Genomic DNA, 15,988 nt, shown 5'->3' on the forward strand with positions numbered 1-15,988 from the left:
TACGTAAACCTGAGCTCATCCATAACTCAGCAGCCCCGTGTTCTAACTCGCACCAAGTCCCGCTCACACATCGCCCCTGTGCTCGCTGATTTTGAGATGGGCGACTGGGTGACATTATCAAAACCCTGGTCACCGTTTTGGAGCATGGGCAGGAACATCGGCAGGACCCGGGTACAGAGGAGTGGGAAGGTTGGGACGGATGAGTGGCAATTGTTTGTGGCGAGATGCGGTGTATGTTTATAGCAGAGGAGTGGCAAGAGATCGTGGCAGAGGTGCGATAGATGAGGGTATGGGGCCCAGAAGAGCCGAGGGCCCAGGGGCAGCACGAGCCAACCCACACTGCGATATGTGTGCGCACTAGTTCCCTGCAGCAAAGCAGGTTTCCAGTTGTCCTGGTTATCCCTTGCCACTGGATAAAGGCCGAGCTCTGTCAAGCCCGTGTGGTGGCTGGTGTGCAACGTTCACCACACGTTAAAAAAATTCACGCACAGGCATCTTCCACCCCCTCAATTGGAGTTCAGGACTGGAACATTGGGTCCTTCATCGAAACAACTGTGAACTCATGGAAGCAAGTCATCCTCGTTCGAAGGACTACCTATGATGATGGACCTGAGTCCATGATCGGATCAGCCATGATCGTATTAAATGGCGGAGCAGGCTCGAGGGGCCGTATGGCCTACACCTGCCCCTATTTCTTATGTTCTTATGATGTTATAGTGGGGAGGAGAGACCAATTGCTTTTGCTTCACGCACTCTCAGTGCCAGTGAGCGGAATTATGCACAGATCGAAAGGGAAGCTTGATCTTTGGGGTCAAGAAGTTTCACAAATACTTGTTTGGTCATAAGCCCACTGCAATTACTGATCATAAGCCCCTGCCAGCAATCCTCCATCCAAAGTCCCCAGTTCAAATTTTAGCTATAGCTTAAATGCAGAGATGTGCTTTGATTTTGTCAGCATATATGTATGACATTGAATACAGAGATCAGCTGATCACAATAATGCTGATGCTATGTCCAGGTTACCATCCCAATCACAAGTTACACCCAAAAGGGAAGAAGTGTTCTATTGTTCATACAGTGATGAGCTGCCAGTCACAGCTGAAGAGATCAGTAAAGCAACCAAACACGGCCAGTTATGTCAAAGGTGTATAATTACATAGCAAATGGATGGGCAAACCATACTTTGTTCGTAGGAATGAATTGTCAGTGAATAAAGATTGTATCATGTAGGGAGCAAGAGTGGTTATGCCAAATAAGTTCAGGTCCAAATTGTTAGGAGATCTTCATGACCAGCACCTGGGAATGTGCAAGAGTTTTGCATACAGTTACTTATGGTGGGCAGGTTTAGATAAAGAGATAGAGTAGATCTACTCATTGGAATTCAGAAGAATGAGAGGTGATCTTATCAATGTATAAGATTATGAGGGGGCTTGACAAGGTGGATGGATGCAGAGAGTGTTTCCACTGATAGGGGAGACTAGAACCAGGGGCATAATCTTAGAATAAGGGGCCGCCCATTTAAAACTGAGATGAAGAGGAATTTCTTCTCTCAGAGGGTTGTAAATCTGTGGAATTCGCTGCCTCAGAAAGCTGTGGAAACTGGGACTTTGAATAAATTTAAGACAGAGATAAACAGTTTCTTAACCGATAAGGGATTAAGGGGTTATGGGGAACAGGCAGGGAAGTGGACCTGAGTCCTTGAACTGATCAGCCATGATCGTATTAAATGGCGGAGCAGGCTCGAGAGGCCGCATGACCTACTCCTGCTCCTATTTATGATGTTATGTTATGTTTTGTTATGTTACAGTATCGTCAGTCAGTGTAAAACATGTCAATTGGTGAACAAGAAACCATCATCAGTACCATTACAGCCATGGAAATGGCCTCTCAGGCTGTAGCAAAAGTTACACGTAGATTTTGCTGAGCTAAAAGGTCAGCAATTGTTCATAGTGATAGATAGTCATTCGAAGTAGGTAGAGGTATTTCCGATGCGGAAAATAATAACAAGTAAAACATTAGACAATTTGCGAAGATTGGTTTCTTCATTGAAGGTTGGCATGCAGGTGCAGCAGGCGGTTAAGAAAGCAAATGGCATGTTGGCCTTCATAGCAAGGGGATTTGAGTACAGGGGCAGGGAGGTGTTGCTACAGTTGTACAGGGCATTGGTGAGGCCACACCTGGAGTATTGTGTACAGTTTTGGTCTCCTAACCTGAGGAAGGACATTCTTGCTATTGAGGGAGTGCAGCGAAAGTTCACCAGACTGATTCCCGGGATGGCAGGACTGACCTATCAAGAAAGACTGGATCAACTGGGCTTGTATTCACTGGAGTTCAGAAGAATGAGAGGGGACCTCATAGAAACATATAAAATTCTGACGGGGTTAGACAGGTTAGATGCAGGAAGAATGTTCCCAATGTTGGGGAAGTCCAGAACCAGAGGTCACAGTCTAAGGATAAGGGGTAAGCCATTTAGGACCGAGATGCGGAGGAACTTCTTCACCCAGAGAGTGGTGAACCTGTGGAATTCTCTACCACAGAAAGTTGTTGAGGCCAATTCACTAAATATATTCAAAAAGGAGTTAGATGAGGTCCTTACTACTAGGGGGATCAAGGGGTATGGCGAGAAAGCAGGAATGGGGTACTGAAGTTGAATGTTCAGCCATGAACTCATTGAATGGCGGTGCAGGCTAGAAGGGCCGAATGGCCTACTCCTGCACCTATTTTCTATGTTTCTATGTTTCTATGTTTCTATATGGCCTCCCAGAAGAAATTGTGTCTGATAATGGGCCGCAAATTTTGTTCAGAAGAATTTGCACAGTTCATGAGCAGAAATGGTGTGGAATATACCAAGGTACCACCATACCACCCTGCTTCAAATAGTGCAGCAGAGTGCACAGTACAAATTGTAAAACATGCCCTCAACAAGTAAATGTTGGATCCAAATCCAAGGAAACGGCAGTTGTCATTGGACCATAAACTGGCAAATTTTCTGATTACTTATCGGAATACGCCTCATACAACTACTGGTAGAACACCAGCAGAGTTGTTTCTCAAATGACAGCCACAAACCAGGTTCTCGTTGTTAAAGCCAAACTTGACACAATCAGTAGAAGAGAAACAATCAAGGCAGAAAGAGAGTCATGATAGAGATAGAGAAAGAGAGAGGTGTGAAATTGAATCAGAAGGTTAGTGTGAAAAACCATCACCATAAATGGTTAAAGTGGTTATCAGGAAGAGTAGCAAAGATATATGGCCCTCGCACATATTTGGTCAAGATGTTTGATCATGGAAGAGTTAGGTTTGTTCACATTGATCATATTTTACCTACAGATGTGGATGGAGTTCAAAATTAGGATCAATTTATTCTGATGTCAGATAGTCTTATTAAAGTATAGAGTACCAGTAGCAAATCCTGCATCAGCTGTAATAGAAACAAGTCCAAGAGAATGTCAAAATTTAAGTCGAGTCCGAGTCAGGCAGACAAACAGTCTGAAGGTGTAGATCAAGGTCAGTCCTTGGAGAAAACCCCTTAGGCTCAGCCTGGAATGAGTCTAAGTCCAACAGGTTCACTAGGTTGATTCCGGGGATGAGGGGGTTGACTTATGAGGAAAGGTTGAGTAGGTTGGGCCTCTACTCATTGGAATTCAGAAGAGTGAGAGATGATCTTATCAAAATGTATAAGATTATGAGGGGGCTTGATAAGGTGGATGCAGAGAGGTTGTTTCCACTGATGGGGGAGACTAGAACTAGAAGGCATGATCTTAGAATAAGGGGCCGCCCATTTAAAATAGAGATGAGGAGAAATTTCTTCTCTTGGAAGGTAGTAAAGCTGTGGAATTCACTGACTCAGAGTGCTATGGAAGCTGGGACATTGAATAAATTTAAGACAGAAATAGACAGTTTCTTAAACGATAAGGAGATAAAGGGTTATGGGGAGGAGGCGGGGAAGTGGAGCTGAATCCATGATCAGATCAGCCATGATCTTATTGAATGGCAGAGCAGGCTCAAGGGGCCGTATGGCCTACTCCTGTTCCTATTTCTTATGTTCTTATGTAACACGATTGGAAAGTCCTGTTCAAGAACGAATGTATCCTCTCTGGAACAGAAAAACAGTGGTTAAGTTTGGTTTGTAAATATGGAAAAATAAGTTAATATCTTTTGTTGTGTATATCATGCAAGTTATGTATAATGATTCTTTTGTTATGATTAACTTCTTCAATAAGGAGGGAGAAGTGTAATAGAGCTCCATCTAGTGGACTACTGATTAATAACAACTACTGATGTAATAACAAGAAAAGGTCATGTGATCACAGTTCCGTCAAGGAGCCATCTTGTAGTTTGTGCTTGTGTAGCTGTGTCTAAAGATATCACAAGAACAAGGTTGCAAACGTTAACATAGCTTGCTTCCTATCATTCACTCGTCAGTTTTACCTTCGATTATCAAAGGGGGATTAATCGGCTCGCTCTTTCAAAGGCACAATGGGCCGAATGGCCGCCTTCTCTACTGTATCATTTCTTCCAGAGCTGCTTGCCTGGGCGAAACACGACTAGCTGGAAATAAGTAAATGAGCGAAACATACTTGAAATACAAAACGCTTGACAAACAATAGACCTTTCAGCCTGATTTATTTGAAATGCATCAATGGCCTGATGATCCTACTGTCAGAAGTGTGTAAATAACCCACACCCATTCCCCCCAAGCACACACACACGCGCTTTAAATACTGGAGCCAGGGCTGCAGCGCCCTGGCACTCGTGGCTTGGCGCGGCCTCGCATTGTCTTTCAGAACCGAGCCCGGAGTCGCCAGACAATGTGAATGGCGGTTGCTAAGAGACGGGAACGCGCTGTCACTGCAGGGTTGCAGCCGGAATTCAAGGCTTCAGGTGCACGTCACTGACAAGCGTAGCCTTTCCCCCTCTTTCCTCATTGATAAGTACTGCCTCGCTGCCACACTCCCCAAATTACAGTATTCTTCACGGACTGTAAGGTAAGAGGAGGAGCAGGAGCCATGCGGGTAGAGAGAGCTGTCGCGTCAGGCCTGTCACTCTATTTGCCATGCATAGATCTGCAGAATCGGTGCCCCATTTATTGTGTCCGACCAGTTATTAGATTGACACAATATATTTGAACATTAATTATTATTTGAATCGATGAAAAACATCAAAATATACTTTGTTTTCTGTTCCTGGCTTTGGATTTTAACAACATTTATATTGAGGCCTTTGGTTAGCAAACCCACGATTTTCTGCCATTTAGGAACTGAAATCAAGAAGCACCTTTTCATATAAACTGTAGTGGAAATCTGGAACCCTCACCCTCAAAAGATTGTGGATGCTGGGCCAATTGAAATTTTCCAAGACTGAGATCTATAGATTTGTATGATCTAATTGAATGGCAGAACAGATTCAAGGAGCTGAATGGCCTATTGCTGTTCTACATTCTTAGGTAAATGTCTTCACTGCCCTGATAGTTCACATTCGGTGATTCTGAACACAAATATGCGATGTCCATTGGCTCACTGCGTGCCCCTGTGACCGATGGGTACCATGTGGAATTTTGTTTTGATTTTTGCTAACCTTACCATCCTGAGTTCATTTGAGTTTGGGTGGACCAACTCCAATTTCTGCCTACAAATTCTGGTGGTATCACCGTTCTAAGGAGAGGCACTTAATTGTGTCCCTTTGGAGGCGGGAGATCGCTGAGGCAGGTCTATAAAAGGCCCAACGCGGCGGCAGCAGCTCAGCGAGGCGGGAGATCGCTGAGGCAGGCCTATAAAAGGCCCAACGTGGCGGCAGCTCGGAGAGGTGAACTTGTGCAGCTGCAGCAGGGAGGCAAAAAAAAAGTAGAAAGAAATCGAAAGGTGAAGTCACAGCCAAGGGGGTAAGTGATTGGCTGGTGATTGGTAAGGAGCTTTTCTTTTTCTTTTCTATATCAGTAAATAACATTTAGCATTGTTGTTGCCAAATGAAGTAAATCTAGGGGTTAAGTCATGGCAGGACAGCTCGGACACGTGTTATGCTCCGCCTGTACCATGTGGGAAATCAGGGACGCCTCCGGTGTCCCTGACGACTACATCTGCGGGAAGTGTATCCGCCTCCAGCTCCTGATGGACCGCGTTGCGGAACTGGAGCTGCGGGTGGATTCACTCTGGAACATGCACGATGCTGAGAATTATGTGAATAGCACATTTAGTGAGTTGGTCTTACCGCAGGTAAAGGGTCCACAGCCAGATAGGGAATGGAAGACCAACAGGAAGAGCAGTGCAAGGAAGGTAGTGCAGGGGTCCCCTGCGGTCATCCCCCTGCAAAACAGATACACCACTTTGGGTACTGTTGAGGGGATAACTCATCAGGGGAGAGCAGCAGCAGCCAGGTTCATGGCACCGTGGCTGGCTCTGTTGCACAGGAGGGCAGGAAAAAGAGTGAGAGAGCAATAGTGATAGGGGATTCGATTGTAAGTGGAATAGATAGGCGTTTCTGCGGCCACAACCAAGATTCCAGGATGGTATGTTGCCTCCCTGGTGCAAGGATCAAGGATGTCCCCGGAGCGGGTGCAGGACATTCTGAAAAGGGAGGGTGAACAGCTAGTTGTCGTGGTGCATATAGGTACCAACGATATAGGTAAAAAACAGGATGAGGTCCTATGAGACGAATTTAGGGAGCTAGGAGTTAAATTAAAAAGTAGGACCTCAAAAGTAGTAATCTCAGGATTGCTACCAGTGCCACGTGCTAGTCAGAGTAGGAATCGCAGGATAGCTCAGATGAATACGTGGCTTGAGCAGTGGTGCAGAAGGAAGGGATTCAAATTTCTCGGACATTGGAACCGGTTCTGGGGGAGGTGGGACCAGTACAAACCGGACGGTTTGCACCTGGGCAGGGCCGGAACCAATGTCCTAGGGGGAGTGTTTGCTAGTGCTGTTGGGGAGGAGTTAAACTAATATGGCAGGGGGATGGTAACTTATGCAGGGAGACAGAGGGGAGTAAAATGGAGACAGAAGCAAAAGATAGAAAGGAGAATAGTAAAAGTGGAGGGAAGAGAAACCCAAGGCAAAAAACAAAAAGGCCACTTTACAGCAGAATTCTAAAGGGTCAAAGTGTTTTAAAAAGACAAGCCTCAATGGGAGGAGTATTCGGAATAAGGTGGACGAATTAACTGCGCAGATAGCAGTTAACGGGTATGATGTGATGAGGGTGACCAAGTTTGGGAACTCAACATCCAGGGGTATTCAGCATTTAGGAAGGATAGACAGAAAGGAAAAGGAGACTGAGTGTCATTGCTGGTTAAAGAGGAAATGAATGCAATTGTAAGGAAGGACATTAGCTTGGATGATGTGGAATCAGTATGGGTGGAATACCAAAGGGCAGAAAACGCTAGTGGATTTGTGTACAGGCCACCAAATAGTAGTAGTGAGGTTGGGGACAGCATCAAACAAGAAATAAGGGATGTGTGCAATAAAGGTACAGCAGTAATCATGGGCGACTTTAATCTACATATTGATTGGACTAACCTAACTGGTAGCAATGCGATGGAGGAGGATTTCCTGGAGTGTATTAGGGATGGTTTTCTAGACCAATATGTCGAGGAACCAACTAGAGAGCTGGCCATCCTACACTGGGTGATGTGTAATGAGAAGGGACTAATTAGCAATCTTGTTGTGCGAGGCCCTTTGGGGAAGAGTGACCATAATATGGTAAAATTCTTTATTAAGATGGAGAGTGACAAAGTTAATTCAGAAACTAGGGTCCTGAACTTAAGGAAAGGTAACTTTGATGGTATGAGGCGCGAATTGGCTAGATTAGACTGGCAAATGATACTTAAAGGATTGACGGTGAATCGGCAATGGCAAACCTTTAAAGATCATATGGACGAACTTCAACAATTGTACATCCCTGTCTGGAGTAAAAATAAAACGGGGAAGGTGGCTCAAGGAAAATTAAGGATAGTGTTAAATCCAAGGAAGAGGCATACAAATTAGCCAGAAAAAGTAGCAAGCCGGAGGACTGGGAGAAATTTAGAATACAGCAGAGGAGGACAAAGGGATTAATTAAGAGGGGGAAGTAGAGTACGAGAGGTTGCTTGCCGGAAACATAAAAAATGCCGGCAAAAGCTTCGATAGATATGTGAAGAGAAAAAGATTAGTGAAGACAAACGTAGGTCCCTTGCAGTCGGATTCAGGTGAATTTATCATGGGGAACAAAGAAATGGCAGACCAGTTGAACAAGTACTTTGGTTCTGTCTTCACAAAGGAAGACACAAATTACCTTCCGGATGTACTAGGGGTCCGAAGGTCTAGTGAAAAGGAGGAACTGAAGGATATCCTTATTAGGCGGGAAATTGTATTAGGGAAATTGACGGCCAATAATTCCCCAGGGCCTGATAGTCTACATCCCAGTGTACTTAAGGAAGTGGCCCTAGAAATAGTGGATGCATTGGTGATAATTTTCCAACAGTCTATCGACTCTGGATCAGTTCCTATAGACTGGAGGGTTGCTAATGTAACACCACTTTTTAAAAAAGGAGGGAGAGAGAAAACGGGTAATTATAGACTAGTTAGCCTGACATCAGTAGTGGGAAAATGTTGGAATCAATCATTAAGGATGAAATAGCAGCACATTTGGAAAGCAGTGATAGGATTGGTCCAAGTCAGCATGGATTTATGAAGGGGAAATCATGCTTGACAAATCTTCTGGAATTTTTTCAGGATGTACCGTATATACTCGCGTATACTACGATCTCACGTATCATGCGACCCCTAAATTTTCGTCCCCAAAACATGATTTTATCATATATCTCATGTATCATGCGAGTCACTTTTTTGAGATACCAGATGCCACTAGGCTAGGCTTTCAAACAAGTTTAACAAGTACCCAACACATAACAAGTACCCTAACACATAACAACGATCGAATACAGACCTTAACAACCGAATCATGAAACATCGAGTGGATTCTGTTGTGAAAGCTGTTCGCGAATCGAACACCGATATAGCAATCATTCCAGCTGGCTTGACTAGCGTCGTTCAGCCACTTGACGTATCCATTAATAAGCCATTTAAAGACAATATAAGAAAGAAATGGAATGACTGGATGATGGAAGGAGAGAAATCATTTACGAAGGGAGGGACTATGAAGGCTCCGGATTTGCCTCTACTGTGTTTGCGGGTAAAAGAAGCATGGGCTGAGATAGATGGAGATTTGATTGTTAAAGCCTCTAATAATGCAGCAAACTTCAGAGGGAGTTGTGGGTGGCGATCTCTAGACCACAGCAAAGATACAGTACAAGTGACAATAGAGGCTGCAATCCAGCCCAGGAGATACCTGCCGAGATTCAGCGTGGATACGGTCTGCTTAACAGCCTAACAGCCTAATCTTGGCCAGCACTTCACACCCGCAAATTTTGTATCTCGCGTATCATGCGACCCCCCAAATTTAGGTTACAATTTAGGTCTTCAAAAGTCGCATGATACGCGAGTATATACGGTAACTAGTAGAGTGGACAGGGGAGAAGCAGTGGATGTGGTGTATTTGGACTTTCAAAAGGCTTTTGACAAGGTCCCACGCAAGAGGTTGGTGTGCAAAATCAAAGCACATGGCATTGGGGGTAATGTACTGACGTAGATAGAGAACTGGTTGGCAGACAGGAAGCAGAGAGTCGGGGTAAACGGGTCCTTTTCAGAATGGCAGGCAGTGACTAGTGGAGTGCCGCAGGGCTCGGTGCTGGGACCCCAGCTATTTACAATATACATTAATGATTTGGATGATGGAATTGAGTGTAACATCTCCAAGTTTGCAGATGACATTAAACTGGGTGGCGGTGTGAGCTGTGAGGAGGATGCTAAGAGGCTGCAGGGTGACTTGGACAAGTTAGGTGAGTGGGCAAATACATGGCAGATGCAGTATAATGTGGATAAATGTGAGGTTATCCACTTTGGGGGCTAAAACACGAAGGCAGAATATTATCTGAATGGCGGCAGATTAGGAAAAGGGGAGGTGTAATGAGTCCTGGGTGTCATGGTTCATCAGTCATTGAAGGTTGGCATGCAGGTACAGCAGGCGCTGAAGAAGGCAAATGGTATGTTGGCCTTCATAGCAAGGGGTTTTGAGTATAGGAGCAGGGAAGTCTTACTGCAGTTGTACAGGGCTTTGGTGAGGCCCCACCATATTGTGTTCAGTTTTGGTCTCCTAATCTGAGGAAGGACATTCTTGCTATTGAGGGAGTGCAGCAGGACTGACATATGAGGAGAGACTGGATCGACTGGGCCTGTATTCACTGGAGTTTAGAAGGATGAGAGTGGATCTCATAGAAACATATAACATTCTGACGGGACTGGACAGGTTAGATGCAGGAAGAATGTTCCCGATGTTAGGGAAGTCCAGAACCAGGGGACATAGTCTTAGGATAAGGGTAAGCCATTTAGGACTGAGATGAGGAGGAACTTCTTCACTCAGAGAGTTGTTAACCTGTGGAATTCCCTACCGCAAAGAGTTGTTGATGCCAGTTCATTGGATATATTCAAGAGGGGGTTAGATATGGCCTTTGAGGCTAAAGGGATCAAGGGGTATGGTGAGAAAGCAGGAAAGGGGTACTGAAGGAATGATCAGCCATGATCTTATTGAATGGTGGTTCAGGCTCGAAGGGCCGGATGGCCTACTCCTGCATATATTTTCTATGTTTCTGTGTAGGCCTGCAAATTAATGCTGAAAACACATTGCATACTTGGAAGTGTTTCTGTGTGATCTCCTTACAACAAAAGTAGGTATGCTTTACACCCAAAGGTATGTGGGTTCTTTATTCAAAGGATGTCCCCTTCACAGGCTTCATGTTCCAATATTCATGAACTTACATTTATCCATGTGAAATTTTATCTGATATAACTAAACCAGGCTCATAGAATCATAGAAATTTACAGCACGAAAGGAAGCTATTTCGGCCCATCATGTCTGCGCCAGCTATCCAGCCTAATCCCACTTTCCAGTTCTTGGTCCGTAGCCCTGTAGGTGCACATCCAAATATTTTTTAAATGTGGTGAGGGTTTCTGCCTCTACCACTCTTTCGGGCAGTGAGTTCCAGACCCCCACCACCCTCTGGGTAAAGACATTTCCCCTCACCTGTCACCCCACTATCCTCCACGTTTAACAGATCATCCTCCGCCATTTCCGCCACCTCCAGCATGATCCCACCACCAATCACATCTTCCCCTCTCCTCTCTCAGCATTCCGAAGGGACCGCTCCCTCCGCGACACCCTGGTCCATTCCGCATTGGGTGAGAATTACAAAGGAAAGAAATGAATAAATGAATTTTCCTTTTCAAAGAAAGAAAATTATGTGCTATTGCTTTGATTCACTACATGTTGTTTTGCATTTGCAAATGATCATTTTTGATTTTCCCGCGTGGGCATCGCAAGGAATAGAGTGTCTGGTGGACACAAATAATATTAATGTTTAGGTTTATATGTCTCTCCTTTGTTTAAATTAGTCTTTTTGTCTGAATTTTCCTATTAGTTGTGCCTGCTCACGAGTGGGCGCTTATAGATTTATTTTCTGTTGATGACACCAAGGAAACCCGTGTCGCTCTTATTGGTCAACTAAAATAGGCACCTTGCTGTAGACAAATATATATGCTCTCAGAATAAAATTCTTTCTATACTTCTAGCCTTATGTGAATGGCATCCTTTTGTCAAAATGGGATCGGTGCTCTAATCAAGACCAAGAGCGCTGAAAGAATCATAGCACCTATTGCTGCTCAAGTGTCCCATTTGATCATTCTAAGTGAATGGAGAGACATCGACGATGAAAATTTCTCTGATCTAGAGCCAGCAGCTAAGGAAGTGGCCAAAGCAACTGAAGAACTTGTTCGTGCTGCAAAACGGTAAGTCCCTGGCACATTGATGGGAGCAAGGGTGCTGACATGTTTGTGATATCAGTTAGGCTTTCTTCATAAATCACAGTTGCCACAGTCATAAGTGAGTTATTTAGATCTGCTTCATGAATGCGATTCAAAAAAAAATCATATCAATCCCATTCCAATCAAATACTGCGATTGTGAAGCTCTCCCAATGTCTTGCTGGGTAAAGCCACCTCCCAATAGTGAGCCACACAGACTAGGATTATCTAAGGTTCGATCTTGGTTTTGTGCTGAGTTCACTGATTTCAGTCAAGGCTTTAGTAAGGAGTATCATGATGGACGTCAGCATCCCTGGAGTACGGATAAGAAAAATCAGCTTGGGTTCATGGCTGCTCCTATTTGCTATCCAGTGATATAGTAGCATGGATAGAGGATTGGCTAACTAACAGAAAACAGAGAGTCGGGATAAATGGGTCATTTTCCAGTTGGCAAACAGTGACTAGTAGGGTGCCGCAGGGTTCGGTGCTGGGTTCTCAACTATTTATAATTTATATTAATGACTTGGATGAATGGACCAAGTGTAATGTAGCCAAGTTTGCTGATGATACAAATTGGGTGGGAAAGCAAATTGTGAGGACACAAAAAATCTGCAAAGGGATATAGACAGGCTAAGTGAGTGGGCAAAAATTTAGCAGATAGAATATAATGTGGGAAAATGTGAGGTTATCCACTTTGGCAGAAATAATAGAAAAGAAAATTATAATTTAAATGGAGAAAAATTGCAAAGTGCTGCAGTACAGAGAGATCTGGGAGTCCTTGTGCGTGAAACACAAAAAGTTAGTATGCAGGTACAGCCAAGTAATCAGGAAGGCAAATGGAATGTTGGCCTATATTGCAAGGGGGATAGAGTATAAAATCAGAGAAGTCCTGCTACAACTGTACAGGGTATTGGTGAGGCCACATCTGGAGTACTGCATACAGTTTTGGTCTCCATATTTAAGGAAGGATATACTTGCATTGGAGGCTGTTCAGAGAAGGTTCACTAGGTTGATTCCGGAGATGAGGGGGTTGACTTATGAAGGTAGGTTGAGCCTATACTCATTGGAGTTCAGAAGAATGAGAGGTGATCTTATTGAAATTTATAAGATAATGAGGGGGCTCGACAAGATTGATACCGACCAATAGCTATACAGCCTAAGCCCACTTTCCAGTTCTTGGTCCTGTAGGTTATGCCACTTTAAGTGCACAGCCAAGTATTTTTTAAATGTGGTGAGGGTTTCTGCCTCTACCACCCTTTCAGGCAGTGAGTTCCAGACCCCCACCACCTTCTGGGTAAAGACATTTTCCCTCACCTTTCACCCCACCATCCTCCACGTTCAACGGATCATCCTCCGCCATTTCTGCCATCTCCAGCATGATCCCACCACCAATCACATCTTCCCCTCCTCTCCTCTCAGCATTCCGAAGGGACTGTTCCCTCCGCGACACCCTGGTCCATTCCGCATTGGGTGAGAATTACAAAGGAATGAAATGAATAAATGTGTTTTCCTTTTAAAACACTCATAGGGGAAACTAAAACTAGTCCCAGAATAAGGGTCCATCTATTTAAAACTGAGATGAGAAGACATTTCTTTTCTCAGAGGGTTGTAAATCTATGGAATTCTTTGCCTCAGAGAGCTGTGGAGGCTGGGTCATTGAATATATTTAAGGTGTAGACAGATTTTTGAGCGATAAAGGAGTAAAGGATTATGGAAGTAGAGCTGAGTCCATGATAAGATCAGCCATGATCTTATTAAATGGCGGAGCAGACTCGAGGGTCCAAATGGCCTACTCCTGCTCCTATTTCTTATGACCCCTGATGGAAAATGCGTTTATGTAGACACTGGGTAAGAGCAGGATTCAGCTCAGCTGTGATACTCCACTTGGTTAAGTAGGTTCCTGATACTCGCATACAGGATGGGCACTTTGCTGAGGTACAAGATGTCCTGTGGCTGCGTAAAACAATATTCCGGCATGAATCAGGAGTGGAGGAGGGAAGAGAAGAAAACATTGTGGTGGGAGGAGTTCTCTAATTGTAAAACAGTATTTTTTTATAAATGGAGTTAAGATACAGATCAGCCAAGATCGAATTGAATGGTAGAACAGGCTCAAACAGCTGAATGGCCTACTAATACTAGCTCCAATTTTGAAAGAAGATGTTTTTGTTTAGAACTTTGCATATATTTGTTGAGCTTATTTTCACACAAGCACAATGGTCTTTCATCGTGAGTGACAGGTGCATAATGTGGCCACAGCAGACTTACGGTGTACAGAATGACAGCAAATTTATGACCTGGTTTTCTTTTGGAACAATTATTGGACTATTTCTCCGCTCTTTGGATTATCTCAATGCTGCCACGCTGTTGGGTGGTATGAAGTGCAGCCCCCTCACACTGCTACTGCATTTATTTTATTTGCTTGCGGGTGTTTTCAGATCTAGATTCTAGCCAGTTTGTAATTTCCCTCACTGAAACATTTTATTGTTGTACCTCAGCAACAGTGAAACATCCGCAGCAGTTAGTGGCTGTTCTCAGTAAAGTAAAAATACTCTCTCCAAAACATCATTTCAGAGGCAGTCTTGAAGGCAGATTGTACTCAATACAATTTCTCCGTCAATCGTGTGCAGGTGATATGAAAGAAATACACACTGTTTTAATCCTCTTTCTTCTCTTGAAGAGTTACATTTTTCAATTTGCCTCACACAATTACCTAGACACACAGGGTAATTACAGATCCCGAGATAAAGGCAATAGTTTACCAAGAAAGTATATTGTTACAAATTAATGGGTAAAGGTTTTCAATGGATCTTAGGTGCTGGTTAGGCAGCATATTACTTACTTACATTATATATGAGGATATTGCATTGGAGACATGTGAGATGCCAGAACACATTGAGTTGAAGAGGATGTTTCATGACATGCTATAATTAACGTGGAATTACACTTTGAACCACAAAATGGGTTATCTCAAATCATATGATGATGATTCCATGTCCATATATACAATATAATAGAAATTTACAATATAGAAGAAGGCTATTCAGCCCATCATGTCTGTGCAGGTTTTTTACCAGATTAATCCCACGATCATAAGTTTGGTCATTCCTAAGCCAGAAAAACTGTCTCACGTTGACTCTGTTATAACACCTGTTTTTAGTAAATGAAGTTGAATATTTAAGTATCAGTATTCAACTGAGCAGATTTAGCACTGTATGAGGTAAGTAGGCAGTGGTCCCGTGTCTTCTCATTTTCAAATGCTAATTTGTTTCTATGATTTTTAAAATTTCAACGATTGATCCCATTTGTAATAGATTCAACTTCTTTTGTCTGCTTAGATTTGTGGAAGACTCTGATGATGGTCAGCTGAAAAGTGAAATGGGCTTGGCATTAGAATTTGCCGCAGTGTCCGGAAAGGGCATCCTGATGGCAGCCCAGAAACTTAGCATTCAGCCAGCACTCCGTGAACACAGGAATGAGCTAGTCACCTCTGCTCAGAATGTCCTACAGGGGACTATGCAGGTTAGTTCTAAGCAGAACCGCTGGTACATAAATGTGATGGAGAAAAGCTTCTAAGAGTTAGGAATTCTAGGTCTATCTTTTCACCAGTCCAAGTAAATAATTTCAGGAATCCAGCAAGCATCTGCAGTCTCAACTGGAAGTACAGTGGGTAAGGGTAACCTCACCCACCTTGACAAGAAACCCACGGGATCAGGCGGAATGACAGTTTTACACCCTGCCCATTGATTTCAATGGAGAATAAAATTGGGCGGGGCGTAAAACCAGCGGAGCAGCTGATCCCATCAGTTTCCCTATGGGCGGTTTAGGTTACAATTGCCCCAACAACAGAGTCTGAATCCAAGGTTTGACTGTTATTGTACTCCAGCTCCTGCGAGGGAGATACAGTTTGCCATTTCTAGTCGTGTTGTGTGGTGGTGGGGGGAGCAAAGTAGCAATCATGAAGGTGGCTGTGCGCTAGGCATTTTGTCCTCTGGTCCCGATTTTAACTCCAGGTGGATTCCCACTCAGGCCTGAGTTAAAATTACAGTCGGGTTTCAATGATGTAATTGGGCTGCAACACGCATGTGTAAAGAAGGACCATTTTGG

At 43.9% G+C, this 15,988-nt stretch overlaps 1 protein-coding gene across 4 annotated transcripts in view; it reads left to right on the top strand.

The window, feature by feature from the left end:
- Nucleotides 1-4,858: 4,858 nt before the first annotated feature.
- Nucleotides 4,859-15,988, top strand: part of LOC139266930 (vinculin) — a 54,050-nt gene continuing 42,920 nt past the window's right edge. For 3 of the 4 annotated variants that reach the window (XM_070884562.1, XM_070884564.1, XM_070884565.1), the window contains exons 1-3: nucleotides 4,859-4,988; nucleotides 11,655-11,870; nucleotides 15,220-15,403. In XM_070884562.1, coding sequence (XP_070740663.1) covers nucleotides 11,665-11,870; nucleotides 15,220-15,403 — 390 coding nt within the window. In that variant the 5' untranslated portion in view covers nucleotides 4,859-4,988; nucleotides 11,655-11,664. Of the gene's footprint in view, nucleotides 4,989-5,742; nucleotides 5,882-11,654; nucleotides 11,871-15,219; nucleotides 15,404-15,988 lie in introns of those variants that run through there. The other variant, XM_070884563.1, reaches the window with a different exon arrangement.

Source organism: Pristiophorus japonicus, chromosome 7, assembly GCF_044704955.1.
Source record: "Pristiophorus japonicus isolate sPriJap1 chromosome 7, sPriJap1.hap1, whole genome shotgun sequence".
Classification (NCBI taxonomy): domain Eukaryota; kingdom Metazoa; phylum Chordata; class Chondrichthyes; family Pristiophoridae; genus Pristiophorus; species Pristiophorus japonicus.